This window comes from Nelusetta ayraudi, unplaced genomic scaffold, assembly GCF_046127955.1.
Source record: "Nelusetta ayraudi isolate G7.1 ecotype Tasmania unplaced genomic scaffold, CSIRO-AGI_Nayr_v1 ptg000168l, whole genome shotgun sequence".
Taxonomy (NCBI): Eukaryota; Metazoa; Chordata; class Actinopteri; order Tetraodontiformes; family Monacanthidae; genus Nelusetta; species Nelusetta ayraudi.
In genome coordinates, this window is record NW_027466218.1 from 2,647,085 (window position 1) to 2,672,500 (window position 25,416).

Below are 25,416 nucleotides of genomic sequence, written 5' to 3' on the forward strand. Positions count from 1 at the left end.
CCCAATGCCGGCTGTATGCAGTCGCCATGACGATGAAATTAACAGCCAGAAGGAGAACCCAATGATTCACTAATATGCACTGTGTGAACATGAGCAATATTGCATTCATTTTTTATTGTAGCCAACAGGCTGTTATGATTGTGTTTTTCACAGTTGTACATTAGTTTCTTTGCGCTCATACCCCCACCACAGCCTGCTGTAGAGACACTTTATGAGGTTGTAAACGACAGACTTTTCCCATTATTGCTTAGTTGCAGTCATGTGATCCAGATCAAACCCGCCGATTGAGAAGTTAACCACAGATATGAAGACACACGTAAAAACGCGGGTAAATTTAGCATAATTGACGTTTTTTTAAATAATCCTCAGCACTACAGAGTGTGAAGCTCAGTGGTTGCCACTTATTGAGAACAGTCAGTCAAGCGAGCGCTCAGTCTAAGACTCTCCTTAGTCATGTTCTGGCTGCAGAGGAAGGATATACCCCACTTCCTAAAACCCCACCCTGCTCAACTCTCAGCAGAGGACAGAGGAGAACAACACCACAGGGCTGACACCCCAGGAGAGAAAACCTTGGGGTGAAAGAAAACAGACACACCACACAGCTCCGGAGTAGCAGGTCACATGACGAGATGTTGGACTTCAAGCCGGTAATATTACAGGCTACAGGCTATTTCACCCCATAGGCCACGCACAAATCATAAAGATGTCATGTGTTGTTGTTGTTTACAATATGAAGGCCTAACATCATGTTAATGACACTTATAGTAATAATAATACTAATAATACTACTACTACTACTACTACTACTACTAATAATAATAATAATAATAATAATAATAATAATCGTTGTCATTCAAAAACATCCCATCAAACAGAATTTCAGTGTTCCAGACCAAATGGGATTAAGTTCTTTGCCTGCCCTGTGACCTAAAGGTGTCGTTTGAGCTGCTGGTCAGTTGTATTATTCCCAACAGACTTTTACTGCACCGCACTGATTTATTTCCCCGACCCCTTGCTTGTTTTCCCTTTCCAATAGGTGTGTTCCACTCCTGTTGAGGAAATTCTTGGGTGACCACTGACAAACTGGATGTTGTCTTTGCCAAACAGACAATGTCTCTTTTTGGGAAGACGGGGGACAATGGTGGCGAAGGAACAGCCGGAATGGCAGAGAAGCAGGAAGTGTGCTGAGTACGACAGGAAATAGGAAGCGCAAGCAGGAATAAACTCAGTTGAAAAGGCCGGAGGAAAATTTCCGCCCTGGAGTCTTAAGGTTCGGTCCCAAGTAAATAGTCTGTGAAAAATGTGGGTAAAAAAATGTGCCACCCCCCATCAACGAAAGAGACAAGACGCCTGTTTGGGGAAAAAAAATCTATTGACTGAATGACAGCTGTGCTGGAATTTGAATCGTTTTGACCTGTTTTGAACCTTCTGAAAGCGGCTTGACATTTTCTCTCTTGTCTGACATTAGAGCATTGATAAGTGGTAAATATTTTACCTAATAAAGCTGCTGGACAATTACTCCTTGCACCTGAACCTGAAAGGTATTTCCTTGTTTAAATGAAATGCAGCCAGAATTATGCTGAACTCAATGAGGATGAGTCGAAGTCGAGTCAGGGGACAACATTACAGACGCATTCTTTGGCTCCACACTTCAAATTCCTTTTTATTCTTCCATCTTACAGAAAGTGAGTCTCAGGGAGACGGTGGCAGTGTGAATAACTGTGTGTATGTTTATTTGTGTGTGTGTGTGTGTGTGTGTGTGTGTGTATGGGCGTGAGCAAGACCTCAAGTCCTCCACCCCTGAAGGCAGGAAGTGCCGAGCACACATCGTCTGTGGGGCTCCGCCCATCCGAAACAGGAAGAACAGTGTGCACCCCAGCAGCAGCACCACACCCGCGTGCTAAGAAGATGTGTCGACCAACACCTGGAGGTTACAATGACCCCAAGAAAGATCTATGGCTGCATTGTTGTTTGGGGAGACGGTTCACTGGGGTAGCAGCCAAGAATGATTTATGATTTTTACTTTGACTACTTTGTTCTGAGACTTGTCCAGGGTGTAACCCTGCCTTCGCCCTATGACAGTTGGTGTAGGCTCCAGCAGCAGGCCCCTACAAGCCTGAGTGCAGGAGGAAGTGAGTATAGAAGATGGATGGGTGGACGTGGAAAAGATGGACTTTTCTTTGGACACAACAACATCAGTCATTGTCTTTAAATCAGAATAAAAACATTTCAGATCATTTTAAATTGCAGCTAAATACACAGAGGCAAACAGAACCAAAATATTCCAACCAATGGGATCAACAAAGGCTCATTTCATGTAAAAGTTAAAGCAGTAAAAGCCAAACAAGTTTAAGCTGCTGGTCAGAGCACAGTTCTTTAGAAGCTACACAAGGGAATATTCTCCATTTAGTTGATGTCAAAGACACTCATCATCGCACATTAGATTAGATGAATAACGCTTGGCAACGCATTTCATCCACATATAATAACCAGATTCATCTTTTAATGGGAATCTGCTCTTAGCCAGACTTAGCAACCAATAAAAATCCAATCACAGCGTAGTGATAATATGAAGATAGCCGGCAAGTGCGCCCGCGCAAAAACACACAAATATGAGGATCATACCGCAACACTCGAGTGTATATACACACACAGCCTAATTACATTGTGAGCTGTGGTGATAAATCACCAGAGTCCTAATCAAAGCGCTACAACAGAGACTCATCAATCACTTACAGCGCAACACAACATCGGCCTGTAGCGTCTCCTTGTATCCTCGCAGCCAACGGAGGCTCTTCATGCCCAGTGTGGAACACATGGCTGTGACACATTTTCATTAGCGCCATCAACACCGGGTTGGACATTCTGATGGAAAGCCATCAGACAGCGGAGTGGATATGAAGATGTATGGCCTGGCAAGGCTGTTAAAAGCCTCCCGATTCCCACGTCAACGCACATGAACAGATTCTGCAAAAGGTCCTCACCCCTGCATGCTTTTTTCCTTCTGCAGAAAAACACATAAAACATAACCCGGCGCCTGTGCGGATTTCCCCCTCTCAACAACCTTCAAAAGTGGCTTTGATGGAGTATTTAAAATATCACTCTCTTCAAGCCTTCCATCTCTCTGCCATTGGAGGCTGTGATGGATGGAAGCAAGCTGGGTCATCTCAAAGGCACCGGCAGTGACATTCAGAAAGCCACTGCACTTCAGGTGAAGGAATGACAGATGGCATTTCGATGGAATCTATAAAAAACGAGTCACCACGGGGAGATGTTTTGACTTTTAGTCCTCTGCCGGCCCTCTTCAGGTCCATTGTTCAGTCAGCGGCACCTGATTGGTTAAGTAGTGTCTGGAGGAAAAAAACAAAGCTGAGGCAAAACTAATAGAAGCTGAAGTAAACCTACTGCAGTGGCATTGTACATAAACTAACAAATGGAAAAAGCAAAAAAAAAAAGGAAAAGAAGGATTATGCCATCTTTCCTGCCCTTAAAAAAAAACCAAACATAATCTGTCTCAGGAGCCTCATGTCTACCTGTTTGTTCCTGCACCTGGTGCTCAAACATAAAAAAAAATGAAACAAAATTAACATTATTTCCTCATTTAAAGCAGAATAGAAAATGAAACAAGACAAGTTTATAAATGTGTACTTTTTTCAACCAACAATGAACAGCTGAAAAATCAACAGCCTTTTAAGAACATCAAACTGGTTTTAGTGCCGACTGGTCTTGGACCTTTGTGTGCAATGCATTGAACTTTACCATTTTTTGTTGCTCAGTTCCACCAAATTGTTCCTTTATTTTAAACACAAAAGAAAAGAGGAGTGAAATAAGAGAGGACAAGACAGACAAGGGGCTGGGATGGCAGGCAGGCAGTCAGCTATGAAGGACGTGGCCGCTGCGGCAGTTATTTTTAGTTATCAGTTTTCGGAGGCCATCATTCGGAACATCTCATTATAAATCAGAAAGGAAAAAAAAATGACTGACGCTCCAGCGAGCCATTCCAATCACTGGAACTCGAAAGGAAAAATGCTCTATCCCCCACTGTGTACACTGCCCCTCTCTTTCTATCACTCTCCCACTTTCTCTGTCTCTGTCTCTGTCTCTGTCTCTCTGTCTCTCTCTCTCACACACACACACACACACACACACACACACACACACACACACACACACACACACACACACACACACAGATTAGACATATCTTTGGTGACCTCCACTGAAGGCATCTTCATCACATTCCTTTTAGGCGGCCGCATACAGATGAATTAATTATGTCCACGTGGATGTGGGGTGTGTCTTTTAAAATGCAGGGGAGTCGTCGCAGGGGTTTATTAATCATCCCATAATGAGAGATTAAAACACCCAGATTCATTAGCGGAAGGTGGACGCAGTAAATCAGACGTGTGCGGAGGCGTCCTCGCTGTTAAAGTCATTAAACCTAATAGCAGGTACTCAGTTTCACGAGTTGTTCCTGTGTCTCCTGCAGTCAGTGGAGGAATATTTAATGTGGTGTATTCAAAGCTGTTTTATTTAAGCTTGAATAAATAATTAAATGATCAGGTTATTTATTGATTTATTTTTGATTTATTATTATTATTTTTTTTTTAGTTTTCTAACAATAGTATGTGTCTCTCACCTGTTAACACCCACTACTGTTTGGAGAGTGTGTGTTAAAGTGGGACTTCGCTTGGATGGCGTGTTAATGTAAAGTTAATGTAAAGTCTCACTGTACACGTCTCGTGCACTGATGACCAGTTTTAAAGGCAACCAGTGAAGTTCTGAGGTTATGCGGTTAGGTTGAGTACAGCAATCAGGTCATTCAGGTCATTTACCTTCTGTTGGAGTCAATTGACCAATCCTATTAAAGCTATTGCTCCAAGCACTGTTGAAGAGAGTCAATCCCCGTAAAAGCCTGCAAACACTTGCACATCTGTGCTTAACGCACATCGTTGGGGAATAAAGTCGCGCTGCAAAACCATTACAAGGCTCCAGGTAAATGCTGCCACCTGTTGGAGAATTTTGTGTACGATACGTTTGACAGCGCTGCTTTTGGTTGACGATCAGAATGGTTACATACAAATATAAACCGAGTATATTTGAATATGGCCTAATTTGGGATCAACGAAATCATTGTGGTAGACTCATTGTGGATAACCTTTAAAGTTTAAAATGTCGCCCAAAATGACATTGATCATGGGAGACAATTCTAGTCCTTCCATTGTTGTTGATATTGTGATTCAGATTTTACCACGTTTAGCCAGAAGATTTCCTAGACATAAGTATCAACAGGTGCATCCGTCTTGTCTTAAAAAGGCAGCGATGTCCCTGTGAAATCATATTACTTTTAATATCCTGTCTGAAGTTTGTATGCACATCCCATTGTACAAAAAAAAAAAAAAAAAAACTATGAATCTACTAACGCTCACAGTGACTGACTTTGAATAAATAGTTGTGCATGTGCACGGATCTGTATCCTGTCGCCCTTTTTAGACCTTGTTTGCTAAGCAATATAACAGTTAATCATTTCCACACTGTGCTGAATATATATTGACTTTGTGTGGAGAGAGGAACCTACCTGGAACTATTTTTTCACCCTTGCTGTTTGGAAAACAAAGCAACTGATGTTCGAGTCTGCGTGTTGCGCAACATTGCTTTAAAATGTCATTAGCACTAAAGTGAGACTTGATGACGGCCATTTGTGACAATTTTTCTTTTGGAGTTGATTCAATTTGTATTCTTGGTTGTCGCATTGACCCATCCAATTTGGCAGCCAAATCTGTGTAAAAATCCTCAGGGTCGAGCTTCTGTGTGCGAGGAACCGCAGTGTAGATCTGATGAGTCACTCACTACTGATGTGGATACATTTCAAGAGGCTCACATGTTCTTTGCTTGTTTTTATTTCAGTGTTTTGATTACTGATGTGTTTTAGCAGCATACAGAGACAATTATATGTTTTTTGTCTGCTTTGATTCGGAATCTTTTTTTGTCTCTTTAATGTTCTTTTAATTTGGCAGAGAACGATATTTGGAAACCTTAAAAAAAAAAAGTCAGACTCAAATTTTAAGGTCAATAGTGAGAGAAAAGACGAAGTGAGAAAGAAACAAGATAATTAGTGATATTATGTTCCTGCCTACCATACTTCGCTGAAGATCAACAGCATGACAGGCTGCCGCGCTGGTTGGTGACGTCAGTCTGCTACGTGGAAAAGGAAGTAGCGAGCAACACAGGCTAATGCTAGTTCGGGCTACAAGTTGAGAGCGACCAAAACAAACGATGACGGCCGCGCTAAGAAGCTTCAAAATGCTCGGAAGAAAAACGGAGACGCCTTAGCCTCGGTCGTGGTAGGGTGCCAGACACGGCAAAGGAGATGCCGGCATTTGTACATGGCTGATTTATTCGGTATTACCTACTGTATGTGTGTGGGGCTGCTGCCGTCTCGGCACACTGAATGCTATGTAGGTTAACGCACAACTCGGCTACGTAGCTTGGTAGAAGCTAGCAACTCACCAGATATTTCCTGGACGGAGAAGCGCCTGAAATTGCGACATATACCCAGCTTCACGAAATCTTTTTTAACACCGACAATGCGAAGTTAGCTAGGCTGGGAGCGTCTTTGTGTGCTGACACCGTATTTATATTCACATTGGGGTGGCAGTCTCCGAACCTGACGGCTAACCAACTAGCCCGGTGGCCAGAATGAGTTGGTTCAACGCGTCTCACCTGTCCAGCTTCGCTAAACAAGCTTTCACATCGGCTCAGAAGTCAATTGACAGAGTTCTGGACATTAAGGAAGAGGACCAATGGGGAGACACGACTGTAATGCCGTACGATGGTAAGTAACGATTAGTAAGAAGCGTGCTATTTTGCCATTTAAAAAAATGGTTGCTTTGGTCTTTATTGTCCCATAGGGATAAGCGTTTTCACACGTCAATCACATCAGTTTGGAATAAAAATAAACATGTAACCCTCTGCCAAACATATAAAAAAAACCTTTTCCCATACATTTAAATTTTGCATACGAAAAAAGACAGGTAAACAATGAGGTATAGTCCGGTTTACATAGTGTTATTCAGTGCTGTGATGGCTGAAGGAGCCAAGGTTTTTTTGAAATGAGCTTTTTTCCACTTAAGTGTTCTGTATCTTCAGTTGGATGAGATGAGTGTGAAGAATTTGTGGAGGGGATGGTCCGGGATGTTTATTATCGTTCGTGCCAGGCGTATGATGGCAAGTTGATTTGCATGTGACAGACAGGGAGATAAACATGTATGACAACTGCTGCTGTCTCTCCTGGCAGACGTCACCATACCTGGAAAGTTGTCTTTGAGCGGAGGATGGGGCGTGCCTGAGTGGGAAGCTCCTCCTGAGGAAAAGACCACCACTCCTCCTCCTTCCTCCCAGGCCATCACCACCCCTGTCACCCGAACAGTTGTGGACGAGTCCGAGAACTTTTTCAGTGCCTTCCTTTCCACCGGAGAAGTACAAACTGCCACCAAAACCCAAGTAGTGTCTGTGCCCCCCGCTAAGTCGCAAAGGCGGCTCCAGGAGGAGAAAAAAGACAAAGAGAGACAAGGGGACACAGAGGCAAAGCCTCCAAAGTCCACCACCGCTGACGATGCAGAGCAGAACCAGACAAGCGGTGAGAGCCACCTCATTGAGCCTGGAGCATCACTGGAAACATCTCATTCAGACACCATTGTACTGGAGCCGGTTTCTCCTGCTATTCTTGCTCCAACGCCTGAGCCCTCCAGCCAGTCTGAGTGCAAGTCTAGTGGGGTAAAAACAGACGCTGAAGACTCAACAGATGCTGTCGACTCAAAAACAGAGCAGTCTGAAAGTCTGTCAGTGCAGCAGACTGAACCGGATGCTACAGAGACCTCTCACGCTCCTGCTGCCACTGCTGAGCCTCCACCACCCGCATCCTCCAAAGAAGTGGTCGCAGAGTCTAAGGACTCAAAAGTGGAGGACCGCCAAAGTGACACCCCCTCTCCCCCAGTCAGTGGGTTCTCTTCTGGGACCTCTACCACCAGTGACATTGAGGTGCTGGACCACGAGTCTGTGTTGAGCGAGAGCTCTGCCAGCTCCAGGCAGGGAACTGGGGAGGGCAAGGCTGGCCTTCACCTGATGCAGGGCTCCTTCCAGCTTCTCACTGCCTCTACCTGTGGGGACTTCCCACGTCTGGATGACTATTCCAAACTCATGGAGAGCTGTGGCTCATCCTCGGACGCGTTTGAACGCATAGACTCATTTAGCGTTCAGTCACTGGATAGTCGGAGTGTGAGTGAAGTCAATTCCGATGATGAGATTCCTGCTAGTCGGACGCTGGCGTCTGTCACTGTTGGTCCTGCCTCTTTGACGGAGTCGACCACTGTACTAGAGAAACAGAAGGATGAAGTAGTAGAAAAGGTTGGGAAAGAGGAGGAGGAAGAGAAAGAAGAAGAGGATGAGGAAGAGGAAGAGGATGAGGAAGAGGAAGAGATATCTCCCGAAACCATGAGGGAGCAGTCGCTGGACGAGATGGAGGAAAGTGGAAGGAGTGCCACACCAGTGAACTGTGAACAGTCAGAGGAGCTTCAGGAACAAGAAGACGACTCTAAGGCTAATACAACACCGCTGGATCCAACGTCCAAAAGTGAGGAACCAATTCCACCGATCACAGAAGAGATGAAAAGTTTCTCAGCAGTGCAAATCCTGGAACTTCAGAAGGTATTGATTTGTGCTTTGACTAGTTTGGATCTATTTGACATACAAAAAAGGGTTGTACATACTGTTTTGTTCCTGTTACAGGATTTACTGCCTTTAAAAGCCAAACTAAATCTTAAGAAAACAATTTCAGTCAAAGAATAGTTTTAATGTTGCAGTATTTCTCCTGCAAGTCCCAGAATGTTAAAACGCTAACGAATAAAGGTAGCCAGTGTGTTTGAAGGATTTTTATTCCCCCTTTAATCCAAGGAAATGTGTCATGTTGCAGGTTATTGACGAGCTGTCTGGCCGCCTTGAGAAAAGAGAGTCTCAGCTGCTGACTGTCAGCAAAGACAAGGCCAGACTGGAGGAGGAGTGTGACAATCTGAAAGAGTAAGTTCACGACACACATCCCATTTTAAATGGGATTAAATTATTTACAGTGACCTGCTACCTTCGTATAAATCTTTCTTTTGTGACCAAGTGGCTTGATATGATGAAACCGGTGTGGATTCTCGATTGGGTTGTTTTTTCAATATACTAACTCAATACTTTTGTCACTTAGTCTCCTGTGTTCTAAAATTGCATCTTATGAAGCATAATTGATGCATTTGTGACACTTAACGGTGCATAAGAGACTGAGTTTGACAGCTAGCTCTTACACTGGCGACTCTGCTCATCCTCCAGCGAACTGGTGAGCCTGAAGGAGGAGAGCTCCACTGTCCAGTCCCTAAAGGACGAGTTCACCCAGCGCATCGCAGACACAGAGAGGAAAGCTCAGCTGGCCTGCAAAGAAAGAGACATAGCCAAGAAGGTAATGCGCAGCCTGATGATCTGCTAGTTTAGTTCTCACTGCTGTCAGGTGAAAGCAAAAATGTACAACTAAACAATTTGTATTTTTTTCTTCTGCATAACAGGAGATAAAGGGCTTGCGAGAAGAGCTCTCAACCAGACTAAACTCCATTGATACGATGGAGCTTATCAGAGACAAAGAAGAGCAGATCCGAGGTCTGCTAGAAGAAGGTGAGTCTTATTAATATGCAGTTCATTATACATTCACAAAGGCATTAAATTACCAAAAAGTAAAATGTTCAGTCACAAGAACCTACCAAAACTTTAGTAAATTTTGCCCTGGGGCTGCAAACAAATGTGGTTTTGGTGATTTAATGAGTTTTAATAAAGTGTAATTGCTGACTAATGACATAATTGGATATAATGATATCATTAGTCATTAGTTTAAGCCACAGTTGTTGACCTTAAGCACAATCTACACTGTCTCTTTGAAGTGTTTTTCACTGGGTCCTTTCTTTTTCATCTGTTTAGGTGAAAAGTTGTCCAAGACGCAGCTGCAGCACACCAACATCATCAAGAAACTGCGTGTGAAGGAGAAGGAAAGCGAGGCCAAGATCACAAAGCAACAGAAGAAGATAAAGGAGCAGGAAGAAGAGCTAAAGCAGCTGCAACAGGTTAAACAAAATAGGACGAGTGATATTTGTTAGCTTGTAATTGTGTAGCAAATTATTGCTAGAGCCATACTGGCTGTTGACATTGGTTTGTAAGTCAGTCAGACACACTTTCTTTGTTTACCTGGACTTTGTTGTCATTGCGGCCGTCTTTTAGTCTGCATCATAAATCCATTCCAAGCTGATACGAGACATGATTTGTCTTCCTCCCTCTCTCTTCAGTTGTGGTTCTAGTGTTGAAATGCGCACAACTTATCATGTTAGGTTTGATAGTGGTAATATCATGTTCCTGTTTGCTGTTTTAGGTTTTAGATGGCAAAGAAGAGGTGGAGAAGCAGCACAGGGAAAACATCAAGAAACTGAACTCGATGGTGGAGCGTCAGGAGAAGGAGCTGGGCAGGCTGCAGGCCGACATCGACGAGCTGCAGGAGAAGAACCGGAGCGTGCAGTCAGCGCTGGACAGCTCTTACAAGTAAACACAGACACAAACTGCTATTAAATACTTGTAAGCACAGATCTGTCTGAAGAAATTATTAAAAGAAATCTACAGTGCTATTCTGTACATTAAGGTGACACCTAAGGTGACCACAAGTACATAAAACATGATTTAAGTCTTGTTTTCAGTCTAATTGGAAGGCACAGTATGGTCTGGACTCGTGTGGAATGTTTATACCAATTGTTTTATTGTGTTGTCTACAAACATGAGCTACAGTATGCTGTCCTGCATAAATTGGCCCATTTTTCGGTATCGCTGTTTTTCAGAGAGTTGGCAGAGCTTCACAAGGTGAATGCCAGCAGAGCCAGCAAGGCTGAGGAAGCAGCGCTGAGCAGGGACGTGCAGGCCAAGGAGCATCTCACTTTGGCCCTTGAGCAGGTCCAGGAGGAGGCTCGGATTCAGCAGGAGGCCCTGATGGATCAGGTGATGCGCTCTTGACTTAAACAAAGCAGCTGGTGATCTCTGCATTAAGCTTTAGTGCATTGCCTGAGTCTGAGCCAGTATTACGTCTGTATTTGAATGTCCCAAACACTTGTATCTTTTTTTCAGGAATCCATTTTAAAACTCTTATGTTTTTTGCAGGTGACTGACCTGAGACTGACTCTGCAGAGGGCAGAACAGCAGCAAGCAAGAAAGGAAGACTATTTGAGAGAGGAGATCAGTGACCTGCAGCAGGTAACCAAACATGCTCGTCAGCAGATGTTTATTAAAAATAAATAAATAAATAAAAAAACACACAAAGGTAATACAAACATCATTCTCCTGCACGTCATCTTCTGCAGAGGCTTCAGGAGGCCGAGTCCAGGAACCAGGAGCTCAGCCAGAGTGTCACCTCAGCCACACGGCCACTCCTTCGACAGATTGAGAACTTGCAGGCATCTCTGGGCGGACAGACAGCATCCTGGGAAAAACTGGAGCAGAACATCTCTGACAGGCTGGGTGAGTGGCTGGAGGGTTTTCTGTATGTAGAAAGCACAGAAAAATGGACTGTATTTTGCCCCAAAGTTTACCACTGACACCTTTTGTTGGGAGTTTTTACATTTGTGTAATTCTTCTCTTTTTTTCCCCTCTAGTGGACGCCCAATCACAGCTGGCTGTTGCAGTGGAAAAGGAGCGAGCTGCGACAGAAGAACTGCGCTCCCTCAAGTCCCAGCAGGCATCTCTGGAGTCCCAGAATTCCCTGGTTCGCCAGGAGAAGGCCCGACTCCTGGCACAGCTGGATGCTGAAAAGAACAAGAGAGAGAAAGCTGAGGATGACGGCAGCAGGTTAGAGCATGTGGTTCAAGATTAAACCACATACTCGTGTATTGTTCAGGCCTGGGGGGGGTCGGATTTGGTTTGGGGGGTGGGGTCAGTGGTTTTTCAGCTTTCGAGCTGAGCTGTGTGGAGTGTGGCGGGAAGCCCCCCTCCTCCCTCCCGACTGAAGCATTCATGTGTGAGCCCTGGCTCTTTGTGGCACACAGTCATCTGTTGAAAAGGGGGAGGAGACAGCACAGGGCCAGTGGCGCAATGGATAACGCGTCTGACTACGGATCAGAAGATTCTAGGTTCGACTCCTGGCTGGCTCGAAGCTTTTTGTGGACATGATTTAAGGTTTTGCCAGCAAATAATTTCTTGCTTGTGCAAAAAACTGAACAGTGTTGTGTAAATTCACTCACAGAAATGTTATTTTAAATTAAATTAAAAGAAATGTCGAAACCGATTTAATCTGCCCATCCCAGTTAAAAAAAAAAAAAAAAGATCTGGGTAAATTTCAGCACTTTATTGATGTTGATGCTACAAGTTTTTTTCCCCCCTCTCTGCTCAGGGAGCACGTCGAGCTGGAAAATTTGCGAGGAGAACATACCCGACTGCTGGAAGAGGCAAAGAAAGAAAAGGTATTTTATTACTTCCTTCTTCTCTTACTGTGTAGTAAAAATAGAGGAAAACACTCTAAAGTGTGTCTGTCGGTCTTCCTTCAGCTGCTGTTGACCAATCAGCTGGAGATGGAAAAGATGAAGGTGGAGCAAGAGAAGAAGAAGTGTTACGTGGCGCAAGAGGCCCTCAGGGAGAAGGTCTTAACACCTTTAAGAATTCAATTCAATTCAATTCAATTATGATGAATAAAAAAAAAGTCAAGCACATGTATTTTTCATTGATTTCAAATCTGTTCCCCCCAGGAGAGGAAGACCATGACCCACTCTGCCTCAGAGCCCCCAGCCTCATCCACACCCTCTCTGTCCCGCTCCAGCTCCATCAGCGGGACGGACAATGCTGGTCTTCACACCTTTATCCTCTCCCAGGTAAACACCCAGGAATTAAAGTTCCAGCATCTGGAAATAAAGACGAGTTTATGCGTGACATAGGTGAAGTGGTGGAACATGACTTATCCTTTATTATGTATTACACATCTGCAGGAGGACTCTTTGGACCAGTCCCTGTCTACAATGTCTGTGTCGATGACTGGAAACAATGTGTACGAGGCCGCCAGGCTGTCTGGCGGTTCCAGCATCATGGAGAACCTCCAGTCTCAGCTCAAACTCCGAGAAGGAGAGATAGCTCAGCTGCAGGTAGCGATTTGAAAAGAATTCTCCACTGTGCTCCACTTAAAGTTTCCTCTTACGCCAGTTTCACCTGTGTACAGCCTGAATATTCCCCAATGTTTATGTGTGATGCAAAAACAAGACCTAGCAATAGGGAATTTAACACTTTATATGTTGAATCTCTTCAACGTTACAGCCAGTTATGTTAGTGTTTTGTTCAAATGTTTCTTTTTCCCTTTGTAGCTTGAGATCTCTAGTCTGGAGAGGACTCGTTCAGCGATGGCTGAAGAACTGGTCCGACTCACCAGTCAGAATGACGAGATGGAGGAGAAAGTGAAGGAGATCCCCAAGTTGAAAATTCTGCTTAAGGTAAGTTGCATTTGCCGAATTGGCGTTACAAATGTTGATTGAAGATCAGTTTTTATTTCCTCTTGCAATCAAGTCCTTTGTCCTGTAGAGGTTCAAAGTTTCTGTTTTTTTCAGGATCTGGAGCAGAGACACAACACCATCCTACAGATGTATGGAGAGAAGGCCGAGGAAGCTGAGGAGCTGAGGCTCGACCTTGAAGACGTGAAGAACATGTACAAAACCCAAATAGATGAACTGCTGAAAAACCAGAAATGAATAGTTGATATTGAACTGTGCTATCTTCTGGAACATAAACAAACAAATTAATTACATATAAGAACCATCAACACAGTGACCGAAAGAGAATGTTGGGTGAAGCCAAGTCTAATTTCTGGATCACTTTTTTTTTTTTTCATTGTACTGGTAGTTTAATTATTAAATGCATTATTTATGAGAGGGTTTGGGGATTATATACTGCATATATTGTTTCAGAGTCATTATAAAAAGCCAGCTGCATTTATAATGTAGTTCCCCATCTGAAATCACTTTGCTTCAGATTTAATTTCTCAATACACACCCTGCTGAATACAGATTTTGAGACAATACAACTATAAAGATGGTTAACATTTCTTGCACTATACATCAAATCATCTTTGATTATTATCATCATATATTGGAATATTGTACAGACAAATGTATGTATGTATGTGGATCTTTGCAAAGCCCCCAAAGGTGTAGATGTGGGAGTTGTTTGTGTAAAAGAAATAACTAAGATTAACCTCCGACCTGTAAGATAATGTAAATGAATAAAAAGTATTTGGGTGGTGGTTAATGTTTTTAGATCGTGTAGAATCTAAGTACTGAAGTTCACTTGATTAAATTACATTCATATCAAAAGTCCTTGAAATAAATCGTGTTCTCAGCAATTTTAGTAAACTGAACTATATGAAAGAAAAAAAACAAACAAACACATTGAACACTTTGATTGGTGCAGGAGAAATAATGCAACGCTTTTGATAGCGGTCATTTTAAACGTTGTAAAAGTGCTGATATAAAGTTAGAATCCAAAGGTTTTCACCAGCAACAGCGCCAACAACACTGTGGCGGTTTAGCTGAATCAAATGTATGGTGCACAGCGACACCCAATGGCTGATAAAAAGTAACGCGTTGAGTGTGAGGTTTCCGGTGTTATGGCGACGGCCGGCCGGCCGGCAACATCATCTCATCGTCACCGTGGAGGGATCCTGTCTTGTGTATTCAGGTACCTTCCGACTTCGCTCTTTTTATGTCCCCACAACTTTGCCTGATAGGCCACCCGTATTTAGTGTCCATCCCCTTTTATAAGTTTAACCCATTCTTAAATTTCATCAGGGAAGCCCGGGATGCATTTCTCTTTGAAGTTCCTTAGCTTCCGTTGCGAGACGGTTTACTGCAGCTTTCGAGGGTTTGGTGGGAACCACAGCTACCTGTTAGCAACTGCATCAATACTTAACAAATTAGGGTTGTTAAGTTTTTTTTTTTTTTTCCCTCGTATGTTTTTCCCCCCAAAACTCCTGGCAACATATTTTGAACGCAATAACGTTATTAGCTCCATCGTCAGTTCTCCTGCATTTTGTCATATCTGTTACCGGCGTGGAGCATAGTTATTAAGAAGTTAGCCTGACGTGTCGCTAATGCTAATGGCCAACGTTGCGCAATAGCGCTCAATAGCATCCCGAAGCGAAGTTGAGGGTGCACTTTGTTGAGCCAGTGTTGGGGGGAAAGCAGAAAGCAACATCATACGAATTTTAGTGCAAATGTTATCTGAACGCGACCTCTGACAACACGCTAGAATTAGTTAGTTTTTCTATGTGCTCTCCGAATTATTTATCAGAAGGTCTTTTGCAGGTCTTTAGATATTGGTTTGGGATGTTTTCCTGTTATCCAGCACACGAACGGATCATGTGCAAATCATGAGGTGTTGCCAGGACTAACAAAAGTGGTGTGGTTGCATAACTTTGCAGTTAGTCACACATTACAACGCACCTCTAAGCTAGACATTTTGATCCATTGTTAAAAGGGGAGTAAAAAACAGTGTTAGGTCAAATTAAATGTTTCCATCGCTGCTTTTACTTTTCATAGGCACATTCTTAAGTGAAATTCCACGACCGACTAGAGGCTGATAAGATATTACAACCCAGCACTTTGTCACTGCCTCCTCAGTCTCAGTTATGATCCCCCGGACAGCAGTCGGAAAATACTCAGTAACACTTCCTGTGGCTGGAGCTCAGATCCGCCTGCAGTTTCCCCACACACTTTCTTGTGCCGTCTTGTTTGTACCACTGTGGTGTGAGGCTTCCCACCAAGGCTGGAGTGCATGTCTGAGGCTTCTTTTTTTCTCTCTCTCTCTTTTCCTCAGGGTGCTGTGAAGAGAGGCGGCCGTCTCATATGCCTGCGTGTGTCTGACTATGGTGCCCCTGGTTGTGTTCGCCACCGTTTTGTCTACCACTGTGGTCACCACCGAGACAGTTGAGGACCCAGAGGGCAAAGCACCGGCACTGCCGCCCGACTATAGCGGGATCTCGCTGCCGCCGGAGCACATACCCTATTTCCTCAACAACAACAAGAAGGTTGCCAAGCAGTGCTGCTCGGATCCACGCTGCCCTTTTAAAGTAAGCTATGTCTTTTGGCAGGTCTCAACTTCTCAGATGATTATTTTAGTGCAGAGTTTGAGACTGTAACTGTTTCACTTTTGATGCTTGGCGGGACAGATTGCAACTTAAAAAATAACAACAGTGGAGTCATTGGCAGAATAGACAGCATGATATTTAGTGGAGATCACACAATTTTCCATTTAGGATTATTTAACTTTTGTGCTTTTGTGCTTTCAAAGGTTGCTAAAAGGAAGCTGGCAGTTTTAGATGATAAAGTTTATACTTTGCTGTTTTAAAAAAAACGTCTTGTCTCTGTGTGTCTAAAACACATTTTTGTATTAACTGTGGTATCTCAAAACAGGATGCACTGCAGGATCAGTCCGCTTGTTGGGGTTATGAGAAGAACTGTGATCGGAAGAAGATATTTGGTTTTCCTGTCTGTACAAAAGCGGACTCTGGATGGTGCCTTTTCTTACTCTCTGCACATCGACACGCCTTTTATTAAAACCCCCCACTATTAAATTTAGGTTAACCAGAGTAAACAAGAGCATGCATCAAAAATGAACCACCTGGTTTTCTGTCTGTCTTTCTGTCAGGGCCCGCTCGGTCGATGCAGCCCAGGAGCTTTTCTGGAAGCAGGCTGACTTTGGATACGTAAAGGAACGCCTGTCTGAGCTCAAAACACTCTGCAAGGCCAGCAAACCAGTAAGCCTGCTCATTTCCTTAGTTCCCACGGGCCTGTTGAGTCAACAGGAAGACTCAACAGGTAGAACCAGAAGTAGTTTTAAACAAAAGGGACCAAGACAATGGTCTACAACTTGGATTTTAAAGTGATAGAGTGTGCTTAATTTGTACACCGATTGCTCTGTATAAATCAGAAGCCCAATTTTTAGCCATCACTTCAAGTGTAGTACTGTTTCTGTTTCGCAGGGGGATTCATCATTAAAATGTAGCACACACACTCGTTTCTGTAAGGCCACCAACCTTTACCTGGACTTGCGGAATCCACGCAGAGGCTCAGAGAGGTATACAGCCTGTTGGACCTCCAGCACTTATCTGCAACATGTATAGTGAGCATATGGACTTCACGTTGGTGATGAATTTTAATTATACCATGCAGCTATTTCCGAAACGGATCTTTGTGTTTTGCAGATACAAGGAAGATTTCATTCAGAAGGGGGAACTTGGCGGCTCGTGCAAACTGAACAAGCATGCGCTCGCTGCCCAGGGGGAACACAAGAGTCCACTTCAGTCTTGGTGAGGCCAGACAAATACAACAACACAGAGTGAATTGCTGCTTTGGATTTATTTAAAAAGTTTGGCAAAGAGTCTTATTTCCCGGCCAGGAAGCGAATCACGGCGGCGGAGGTGAGAGCCATCAGGGAGCTATGCAAAAGTCTTCAGATAAAGAACTAGGCTAAAATCTGATTCCCTGACATAAAATTGAATCCTGTCTAGATATTTTAATTTCCTCTGCTCTTGTCACAATTATGAAAAAGTAAATAACAACAATTCAAGTATGCTTAAAAAAAGGGCTATATTTTCTGACTGGGAATTAAAGCCCTGCCACAGTTGTGAGGGTGCTGAAACCCAACCACTAGACCACCAAGGATGCATTTGTGTCTAGTTGTGTTTTTCTTTCCAAATGCAAACATTGCTTCTTCTGTTCTGGTTAGAATAATTAAGTGCATAATGTGTGTTCAATAACAACACAGTAGTTTCTTTAATGTAGTTGCTTTCATGTTATTGTAAAGCATGACAAAAGGTTAGTTCCCTGACCGGGAATCGAACCCGGGCCGCGGCGGTGAGAGCGCCGAATCCTAACCACTAGACCACCAGGGACTGTGGTTTAGTCCCTGTGTGATTTTTTTTCCCCCACCTGGGCTGTATTGAACAGAGGGGCAACTTGGCTGTCTTATTTATTTATTTATTTATTTATATGTCAGTAAGAGTTTAGGTAGCACTGTCTTTGGATAGTGTTGTAGCTTTACACCTCAGCTCCTTGGTTCTGGTTAAAACAATGACGTTTGCGATCTGTCTGCACAATAACACTCTTTAATACAAAGTATTAAACGTTGTGTTCCCTGACCGGGAATCGAACCTGGGCCACGGCAGTGAGAGCGCCGAATCCAAACCACGAGACCACCAGGGATGCGTCTCTATGCAGTGGTGCTGACTTTTTGCCAGGGCTGTGTACATCCTGAATTTGGGAAATGTATTTAATATGAGTCATTTTATATATGTTGGTTTTTACTTTGTCGTTTGAGGTTCCAAATCTCTAACGTCACTCTTTCCGTTCTGGATAAAATAGTTGAGTCAATATATAAGCGTTTATGTTTAATTAAAGCACGAGTGTCTTTTATGTAGCTGTAAAGCGTCCCAAAAGTGGTGTTCCCTGACCGGGAATCGAACCCGGGCCGCGGCGGTGAGAGCGCCGAATCCTAACCACTAGACCACCAGGGAGAGTACTGCTATGGGTTTTCAGCTGTCGAATTGGACCTCTGACATGTGACCGTTGTCCCCTGGCAATTGCATTCACACATGTCCTTTGTTCAGGCCACCCTCACATCAACAGGGCCAGTGGCGCAATGGATAACGCGTCTGACTACGGATCAGAAGATTCTAGGTTCGACTCCTGGCTGGCTCGTTCTTTTCCTGCAGCAGCTGCAACGGGAACTAATATGATTCACAAGAAAGTCCTTGAAAGCCCACACAAAAACATGACCACATTAAATCCCACTCGCTACGGTTGGCAAGATTCCAGTTTGGCTCTCTTGAATTTAACTTGGCCTGGAGAATGTACCTATACCTCAGATTTATCAGAAAGAACTTGACGACCACAAGAAACCCTGTTTGACACTTTACAGAAGCATTTATTCAGTATGACCTCTGAAATTGCAAGAGCACAAACTTCACAAGTATGTCATATACATTTTTACTCCATCTTTACGCATTGTGTATTTGATGTTGATGGAAAGTAAGACCAAAGAGATTGTTCCCTGACCGGAAATCGAACCCCGGCCGCGGTGGCGGTGAGAGCCCTAACCACTAGACCACCAGGGATGAATCTCTAAGTAGTGGTGCTGATTTTTTGCCAGGGCTGTGTACATCTAGAATTTGGAACATGTATATAATATGAGTCATATTATATATGTTGATTTGTTACTTTGTTTTGTTAGAGGTTTCAAATCTCTAACATCACTCTTTCCGTTCTGGATAAAATAATTGAGTCGGTATATAAGCGTTTATGTTCAATTAAAGCACGAGTGTCTTTTATGTTGCTGTAAAGTGTCCCAAAAGTTGTGTTCCCTGACCGGGAATCGAACCCGGGCCGCGGCGGTGAGAGCGCCGAATCCTAACCACTAGACCACCAGGGAGACCTACTTGTAATTCGTGTAATGGGGAACTGGTAGGTTAGCACAACTAAGATGTAGTCCCGCATTTGGTCGGTAGGTGGTCCAAGACTCCCGTTCAACAAAACCACTGAACTCGTGGTTCGCTCTAAAAGGTGGTGGGGCGGAGTTTGTTTCAATGAAGGTTCATCGGGCCAGTGGCGCAATGGATAACGCGTCTGACTACGGATCAGAAGATTCTAGGTTCGACTCCTGGCTGGCTCGTTCTTTTCCTCCAGCAGCTTCTTGCTGAAGCAGTAACTTAAAGAGGGAAAAAAGAAAATCCTCCTAAAATTGTGTAATAACTTTCTCAATTTGCCACAGCCAAGTTTTGAGTATTTAGGCGCATGCCATTTGCACCTTGTGCATGGTGCTCATTATTCAGAGCACTCAATCAACCTATTGGCAAGTTGAAACCTTGCACTGAAACTCATTTCAATCTAATATATCAATCAATATAATTAAGTACACTTATAATTCAATAGCGTTGAAGTTGACCATTGACGACACTTCAATAGAATTGAAATGTAGATTTTGCCGCCGAAGAATACCGATCCACAAGAACCAGTAGGAAGAAGAATGGAGCAGATTGTGGCACGAGGATCGCTCACACGTGAGTGTCAGCAAGCACCAGAGTTGGTCGATCGGTCACGTGAGCGGAGTCGTCACCACGTTCTGAAGCTGCCGTGCGCTTTTTGTTCGTTTACATGACCTGTGAACCGCTCTGCAGCCGATTAGAAAACGTTGGTCGTGTGACAGCCTGTTACAAATTAATAATATTTTTTACAAGTCATACTTACATTTTATGATGTGCCTTTTTGCTTTTTTAGGTATGCTGAACTGCAGACATATACGCAACTAGATTCCCAGCCAGTTGATGGTGGACATTGTGACATTATTGTTAAGAAACCCACGGTTTTCATGAAGCTGGATGCTGGTATGTCAGAGAAAAATGATCTTTAAATTGGTTAATCAAACAACTGAAATACTGATTGCTGTGTATTTAAAGAGAAGATATCCCTGCATATTCTCCAGAGTGCATTCACCTCAACTGTGACACATTGTGTGTGTTTTCTGAACAGGGGTGAACATGTACCACCACTTCTGTGACTTTGTCAACCTCTACATATCGCAACACATCAACAACTCCTTCAGCACAGACATCAACATTGTCATGTGGGATACGGTGGGTACTCTGCACGGTCAGTGGAGTGGAGGTTAAAGATGTCTCGTCTTTTTCTTGGGTCTTTGTTGGACAGACATGCATATGTGTAGGTGTGCAAAATTATGCAACATTCTCTGCTTTGGCAGCTGCAAATGATTAATCTTCTATAGAAATGGAAATTTTATACAAGGGATGACAGGGATTTCTTGCCTGAAGGCAAAGTCGTTAAGGGAAAACACCAGTTGTAACCAACAATGGTTGTACAGACAGTGTTGCCGTGTGCCCTTCACTGTTCAGAGGAGAAAAAATAGAAAGAGAGAAGAAAGAGAGACAAAATGTCAAGGCAAGGAACACATTGACCTTTCAGCACCATCCAAACACGGCCCGTTCGATGACAGTGCAATAAAAAAAACATATGCGCATAATATATAATTATTCTTAACATTTGGTAATGATGTCAACCATTTTCTAATTTCCAATAGGAGATTGCCTTTTACACTCTTGAAGTCTTGTTTTTTTGTGTGTGTTGCAGCTTTGTTAGTAATTTTTTTTTGTCTTGTGTTTTACCACAGAGTCTTTACGGTTATGGAGACCTGTTCAGTGAAACTTGGACGGCCTTCACGGACCACGACATCATCCACCTTAAGACCTATGACTCAAAACGAGTAAGTGTTATATTATCAACCCACGCATTTGCGTTGTTGCGTTGCATCCCCTTGAGTGAAAAACTTTGTTCCATTAATTTTGTTCACCGCATTCTTTGGTGCTGTTTGTACCATTGCATATTTATTGAATAAATACTTTGAATAAATAATACCATTAATGAGTTTTCTGAGGGAATTCTAACCCCTTTTCACAATGCCTGTGTGTCCCTCACATTGTCATTCAAGTGTTTTTGAAAGCACCAGAAACCCTCTAATAAATATTCATGCAGGATGATGCATGTACCACCTCACGATTAACACAGGAACTGTGACAGGATGCCTGCTTTATTGATGTATTCACACTTCCGTCCATAGGTGTGTTTCAGAGACGCGTTCTTCTCCCTGCTCCCCAGAATGAGATACGGCCTCTTTTACAATACGCCTCTTGTAAGTTACTTCTCATGCATACACTCATGTCGTCTTTGTGTAAATGAGCCCTGAGTGTTCGCAAGTTTGTGTACGTGTGACTGTGCTAACAATACACTTTACATACATATTTGCAAATGTTAGCGTCTCATACTTTCACCGCTGCCTCCTGTGTTTCTTCATCTGTATGTTTGGATCCCACATTCTGTGATAGAACTGACTTTTCTCATTTGCGTGGCGCTCTCTCTCCTGGCGCGTGTATCTTGTTTAGTCATAAACATGCTGTTGAGGTCAAATATTTATGTGATGTATTCAAAAGCACAGCGATTGCTTTCTGTTATTTAAATGATAATTCCAAGGAGATTACTATAAAGATGATACCATATAAATACGTGCTGTCCCGCGGTTCAAGCCCTGAGTTGTGAAATATTGATAGGTCAGCCTCAAGCGGGTGCTTTTGATTGTGCCTGCAGCACATGTCATGTTTATATTCATGGGCTTACATCTACTGTTCGGCTGCTCCAGCGGTATTGTGTGTGTGTGTGTGTGTGTGTGTGTGTGTGTGTGTGTGTGTGTGTGTTTGGGGGTGGGAGGGGTGGACTTGAGAAATGTATAAACTCATCTGATATTCATTCCAAGGAGATTAGAAAATATGCCTACCATTGTCAGAGACCATGTCTAATATATATATATATATATATATATATATATATATATATTTATATACAAATATGTCTATATGTATGTATTTATAGTCAACCAAAATAATGTATAGAGACATCAGGTAAAGAAAAACTTGTATAATAATTTTATTTGTGTAATTGCTTCTATACATATGGATACCACTATTGAAGTTTGCTGAAATTACAATAACACTGTGTCCTGTAGTACAACGTTTTCCTATCAGATGGCATTACCCTCATGAATGTAGCATCACTAAGTGTTGACGTAACAAACTTTACCCAAGCAGTAGTTTGCCGTACACATAAATGTCTGGAAGCCAATGGCCAACGCTTTGAGCACCTTGTAATTGTAGAGGCCAAAGGTACCTTGTAATCTTGTGATGTCTGAATGAATGAATTTGGTATTGAAATAATTCTGCAAATTTTTCTTCTGCTGATGACTTTGTACACACACACACACACACACACACACACACACACACACACATATATATGTATCTATCTAGTTGGTTTCCAGTCAACAGCAGACAGTCTTCTGAGGTACATGACTGTGAAAAGCATAAATGAGAGAAAAATCTTTAATTTTAAATGTTATTTTGTTTTATGTTTTTTTTGTTTTATGTTTTTTCGTGCTGATGAAAGATCTCAGACTGCTCCAGTGAAGGGATGTTTAGGGCGTTCTCCCAGCATGTTGTCCATCGCCTGCACATCCTTCAAGATGGGCCAAAGGTAAGAACATGACCTCTTCACTCATTCATGGGTGTTTTCACACCTATGGTTGTTTTGTTATGTTGATAGAGTGAAACCCATTTGTGAGTTGTTATCCAATGGCCCACTTGTGGGATGCTCCCCCACCCTGCCTAGTTGGCAATGAATCATTAGACTGACTGGGGTTCTGGTGTGAAGTGGTTTGGGGAGAATTCATAACAGCTGTTCTGGTTGTCACCACCTCAAGTTTTGGTTAGTGTTGTATAACTATGAAATTGCATTTATGTCAGTGGTAAAACATATAAATGCCACACAAGCAGATGAATACAGTGTATGTGCAATTGCAAACTGTTACATGGAGTTGTTTCAGTGTAATGCTTTAAGTACTGCAAGACAAAGAAATTCATTTGATTAACTGCATCTAGCTCAGCCAAACAACCCTAATAAATACTCAATCATACAAATGATAATTCATTATTAAATAAATAGTGCCATAAAACAAGCATAAGCACAAGGCAAAAAGTACAAAAACCAAAGCAGAGAAGGAGAGACAACTTGAATCTTGCTAAAATGGTCTGTGGCACCAAAATAGAAAGAACAACTGGCTCGGTGTCAATTTCCTGCATGTCTACAAGTCCTGCGCTTATGTTGCTCTAGTACGTATTACATGCAATCGTAATGTTCGGTTTTTGACATATACTGACTAACAATAAAGTGTCACACATCTGGTTTTGTAATTCAAAGTTTTGAAAATTTTTATTTTGAAAAAGCTAAAACTTTTAAACACTGAACTGTAGTTGGGTCTGTGTTAAATCTGATTGATTTTTCTAAACTTTGATCATGTACACAACAACAGAGTAATGGAAAAGCTGTGCCCGGTGAGCAAAAAATTCTGTGTGAATGCCAATGGTCACATGTCCAATTTCCAAGTAGACAGTTGTAAAGAACGATAGCATTAACAGCTAAAAATAGTAGCAGTACTTTCCCTGGTGGTCTAGTGGTTAGGATTCAGCGCTCTCAGGGAACAATCTTTTTGAATCACTTTCTTTTGAGTTTCAAATTAGTTCCTGATGAAGCTGCTGGAGAAAAAGAACGAGCCAGCCAGTAGTCAAACCTAGAATCTTCTGAAATTCCTATTAGTTCCCGATGCAGCTGCTGGAGGAAAAGAACGAGCCAGCGAGGAATCGAACCTAGAATCTTCTGAAATTCCTATTAGTTCCTTTTGAAGCTGCGAGAGGAAAAGAACGAGCCAGCCAGGAGTCGAACCTAGAATCTTCTGATCCGTAGTCAGACGCGTTATCCATTGCGCCACTGGCCCTGTTGATGTTAGGTTGCCTGAACAAAGGACATGTGTGAATGCAATTGCCGGGGGACACTGGTCACATGTCAGAGATCCAATTCGACAGCTGTAAAACGGTACCAGAACTCTCCCTGGTGGTCTAGTGGTTAGGATTCGGCGCTCTCACCGCCGCGGCCCGGGTTCGATTCCCGGTCAGGGAACAATCTCTTTGAATCACTTTCTTTTGAATTTCATGTTAGTTTCCGATGCAGCTGCCGGAGGAAAAGAACGAGCCAGCCAGGAGTCGAACCTAGAATCTTCTGAATTTCATATTAGTTCCTGTTGAAGCTGCTGGAGGAAAAGAACGAGCCAGCCAGGAGTCGAACCTAGAATCTTCTGATCCGTAGTCAGACGCGTTATCCATTGCGCCACTGGCCCTGTTGATGTGAGGGTGGCCTGAACAAAGGACATGTGTGAATGCAAATGCCAGGGGACATCGGTCACATGTCAGAGGTCCAATTCGACAGCTGTAAAACAGTAGCTGCACTCTCCCTGGTGGTCTAGTGGTTAGGATTCGGCGCTCTCACCGCCGCGGCCCGGGTTCGATTCCCGGTCAGGGAACAATCTCTTTGAATCACTTTCTTTTGAATTTCATATTCGTTCCCGATGCAGCTGTTGGAGGAAAAGAACGAGCCAGCGAGGAATCGAACCTAGAATCTTCTGAATTTCATATTAGTTCCTTTTGAAGCTGCGAGAGGAAAAGAACGAGCCAGCCAGGAGTCGAACCTAGAATCTTCTGATCCGTAGTCAGACGCGTTATCCATTGCGCCACTGGCGCTGTTGATGTTAGGTTGCCTGAACAAAGGACATGTGTGAATGCAATTGCCGGGGGACACTGGTCACATGTCAGAGATCCAATTCGACAGCTGTAAAACAGTACCAGAACTCTCCCTGGTGGTCTAGTGGTTAGGATTC

General features: G+C 43.1%; 2 protein-coding genes and 12 non-coding genes across 14 annotated transcripts in view; 8 read left to right on the top strand and 6 right to left on the bottom strand.

Annotated features, from left to right (window-relative positions):
• The first annotated feature begins 6,184 nt into the window (after positions 1–6,184).
• tmf1 (TATA element modulatory factor 1) lies at positions 6,185–14,343 on the top strand. Its single transcript, XM_076014156.1, has 17 exons — positions 6,185–6,835; positions 7,298–8,706; positions 8,972–9,075; positions 9,370–9,496; positions 9,600–9,705; positions 10,006–10,148; positions 10,451–10,617; positions 10,908–11,064; positions 11,224–11,316; positions 11,424–11,580; positions 11,715–11,907; positions 12,449–12,518; positions 12,603–12,695; positions 12,801–12,923; positions 13,038–13,190; positions 13,407–13,532; positions 13,647–14,343. Exons 1-17 carry the CDS (start codon positions 6,700–6,702, stop codon positions 13,785–13,787), a joined length of 3,498 nt encoding a protein of 1,165 aa, XP_075870271.1. The 5' UTR covers positions 6,185–6,699; the 3' UTR covers positions 13,788–14,343.
• Positions 12,137–12,209, top strand: trnar-acg (transfer RNA arginine (anticodon ACG)). Its single transcript has one exon. It is a non-coding gene; the product is annotated as a tRNA-Arg (tRNA).
• Positions 14,344–14,480: 137 nt separating the features above from the next.
• eogt (EGF domain-specific O-linked N-acetylglucosamine (GlcNAc) transferase) overlaps positions 14,481–25,416 on the top strand; it is a 28,092-nt gene continuing 17,156 nt past the window's right edge. Inside the window, exons 1-11 of the mRNA XM_076014157.1 lie at positions 14,481–14,772; positions 15,910–16,162; positions 16,506–16,606; positions 16,741–16,849; positions 17,075–17,169; positions 17,297–17,401; positions 20,367–20,473; positions 20,619–20,722; positions 21,274–21,366; positions 21,721–21,792; positions 23,097–23,183. Coding sequence (XP_075870272.1) covers positions 15,959–16,162; positions 16,506–16,606; positions 16,741–16,849; positions 17,075–17,169; positions 17,297–17,401; positions 20,367–20,473; positions 20,619–20,722; positions 21,274–21,366; positions 21,721–21,792; positions 23,097–23,183 — 1,077 coding nt within the window. The 5' untranslated portion in view covers positions 14,481–14,772; positions 15,910–15,958. The remainder of the gene's footprint in view (positions 14,773–15,909; positions 16,163–16,505; positions 16,607–16,740; positions 16,850–17,074; positions 17,170–17,296; positions 17,402–20,366; positions 20,474–20,618; positions 20,723–21,273; positions 21,367–21,720; positions 21,793–23,096; positions 23,184–25,416) is intronic.
• Positions 17,915–17,986, bottom strand: trnae-cuc (transfer RNA glutamic acid (anticodon CUC)). The gene has a single exon. It is a non-coding gene; the product is annotated as a tRNA-Glu (tRNA).
• Positions 18,536–18,607, bottom strand: trnae-cuc (transfer RNA glutamic acid (anticodon CUC)). Its single transcript has one exon. It is a non-coding gene; the product is annotated as a tRNA-Glu (tRNA).
• trnar-acg (transfer RNA arginine (anticodon ACG)) lies at positions 18,719–18,791 on the top strand. The gene has a single exon. It is a non-coding gene; the product is annotated as a tRNA-Arg (tRNA).
• On the bottom strand, positions 19,450–19,521 carry trnae-cuc (transfer RNA glutamic acid (anticodon CUC)). The gene has a single exon. It is a non-coding gene; the product is annotated as a tRNA-Glu (tRNA).
• trnar-acg (transfer RNA arginine (anticodon ACG)) lies at positions 19,689–19,761 on the top strand. Its single transcript has one exon. It is a non-coding gene; the product is annotated as a tRNA-Arg (tRNA).
• trnar-acg (transfer RNA arginine (anticodon ACG)) lies at positions 24,408–24,480 on the bottom strand. Its single transcript has one exon. It is a non-coding gene; the product is annotated as a tRNA-Arg (tRNA).
• Positions 24,591–24,662, top strand: trnae-cuc (transfer RNA glutamic acid (anticodon CUC)). The gene has a single exon. It is a non-coding gene; the product is annotated as a tRNA-Glu (tRNA).
• trnar-acg (transfer RNA arginine (anticodon ACG)) lies at positions 24,807–24,879 on the bottom strand. Its single transcript has one exon. It is a non-coding gene; the product is annotated as a tRNA-Arg (tRNA).
• trnae-cuc (transfer RNA glutamic acid (anticodon CUC)) lies at positions 24,991–25,062 on the top strand. The gene has a single exon. It is a non-coding gene; the product is annotated as a tRNA-Glu (tRNA).
• trnar-acg (transfer RNA arginine (anticodon ACG)) lies at positions 25,207–25,279 on the bottom strand. The gene has a single exon. It is a non-coding gene; the product is annotated as a tRNA-Arg (tRNA).
• The window catches only part of trnae-cuc (transfer RNA glutamic acid (anticodon CUC)), a 72-nt gene continuing 45 nt past the window's right edge, over positions 25,390–25,416 (top strand). The window contains exon 1 of the tRNA in view: positions 25,390–25,416. This exon is cut by the window's right edge and continues 45 nt beyond it. This is a non-coding gene — a tRNA (tRNA-Glu).

Coding starts and splice junctions, on each gene's coding strand:
- tmf1 (XM_076014156.1), top strand. CDS start 6,700: ATGAGTTGGTTCAACGCGTCTCACCTGTCCAGCTTCGCTAAACAAGCT. Junction 10,618..10,907: donor GCGCTGGACAGCTCTTACAA/GTAAACACAGAC, acceptor GCTGTTTTTCAG/AGAGTTGGCAGAGCTTCACA. Junction 11,065..11,223: donor AGGAGGCCCTGATGGATCAG/GTGATGCGCTCT, acceptor TGTTTTTTGCAG/GTGACTGACCTGAGACTGAC.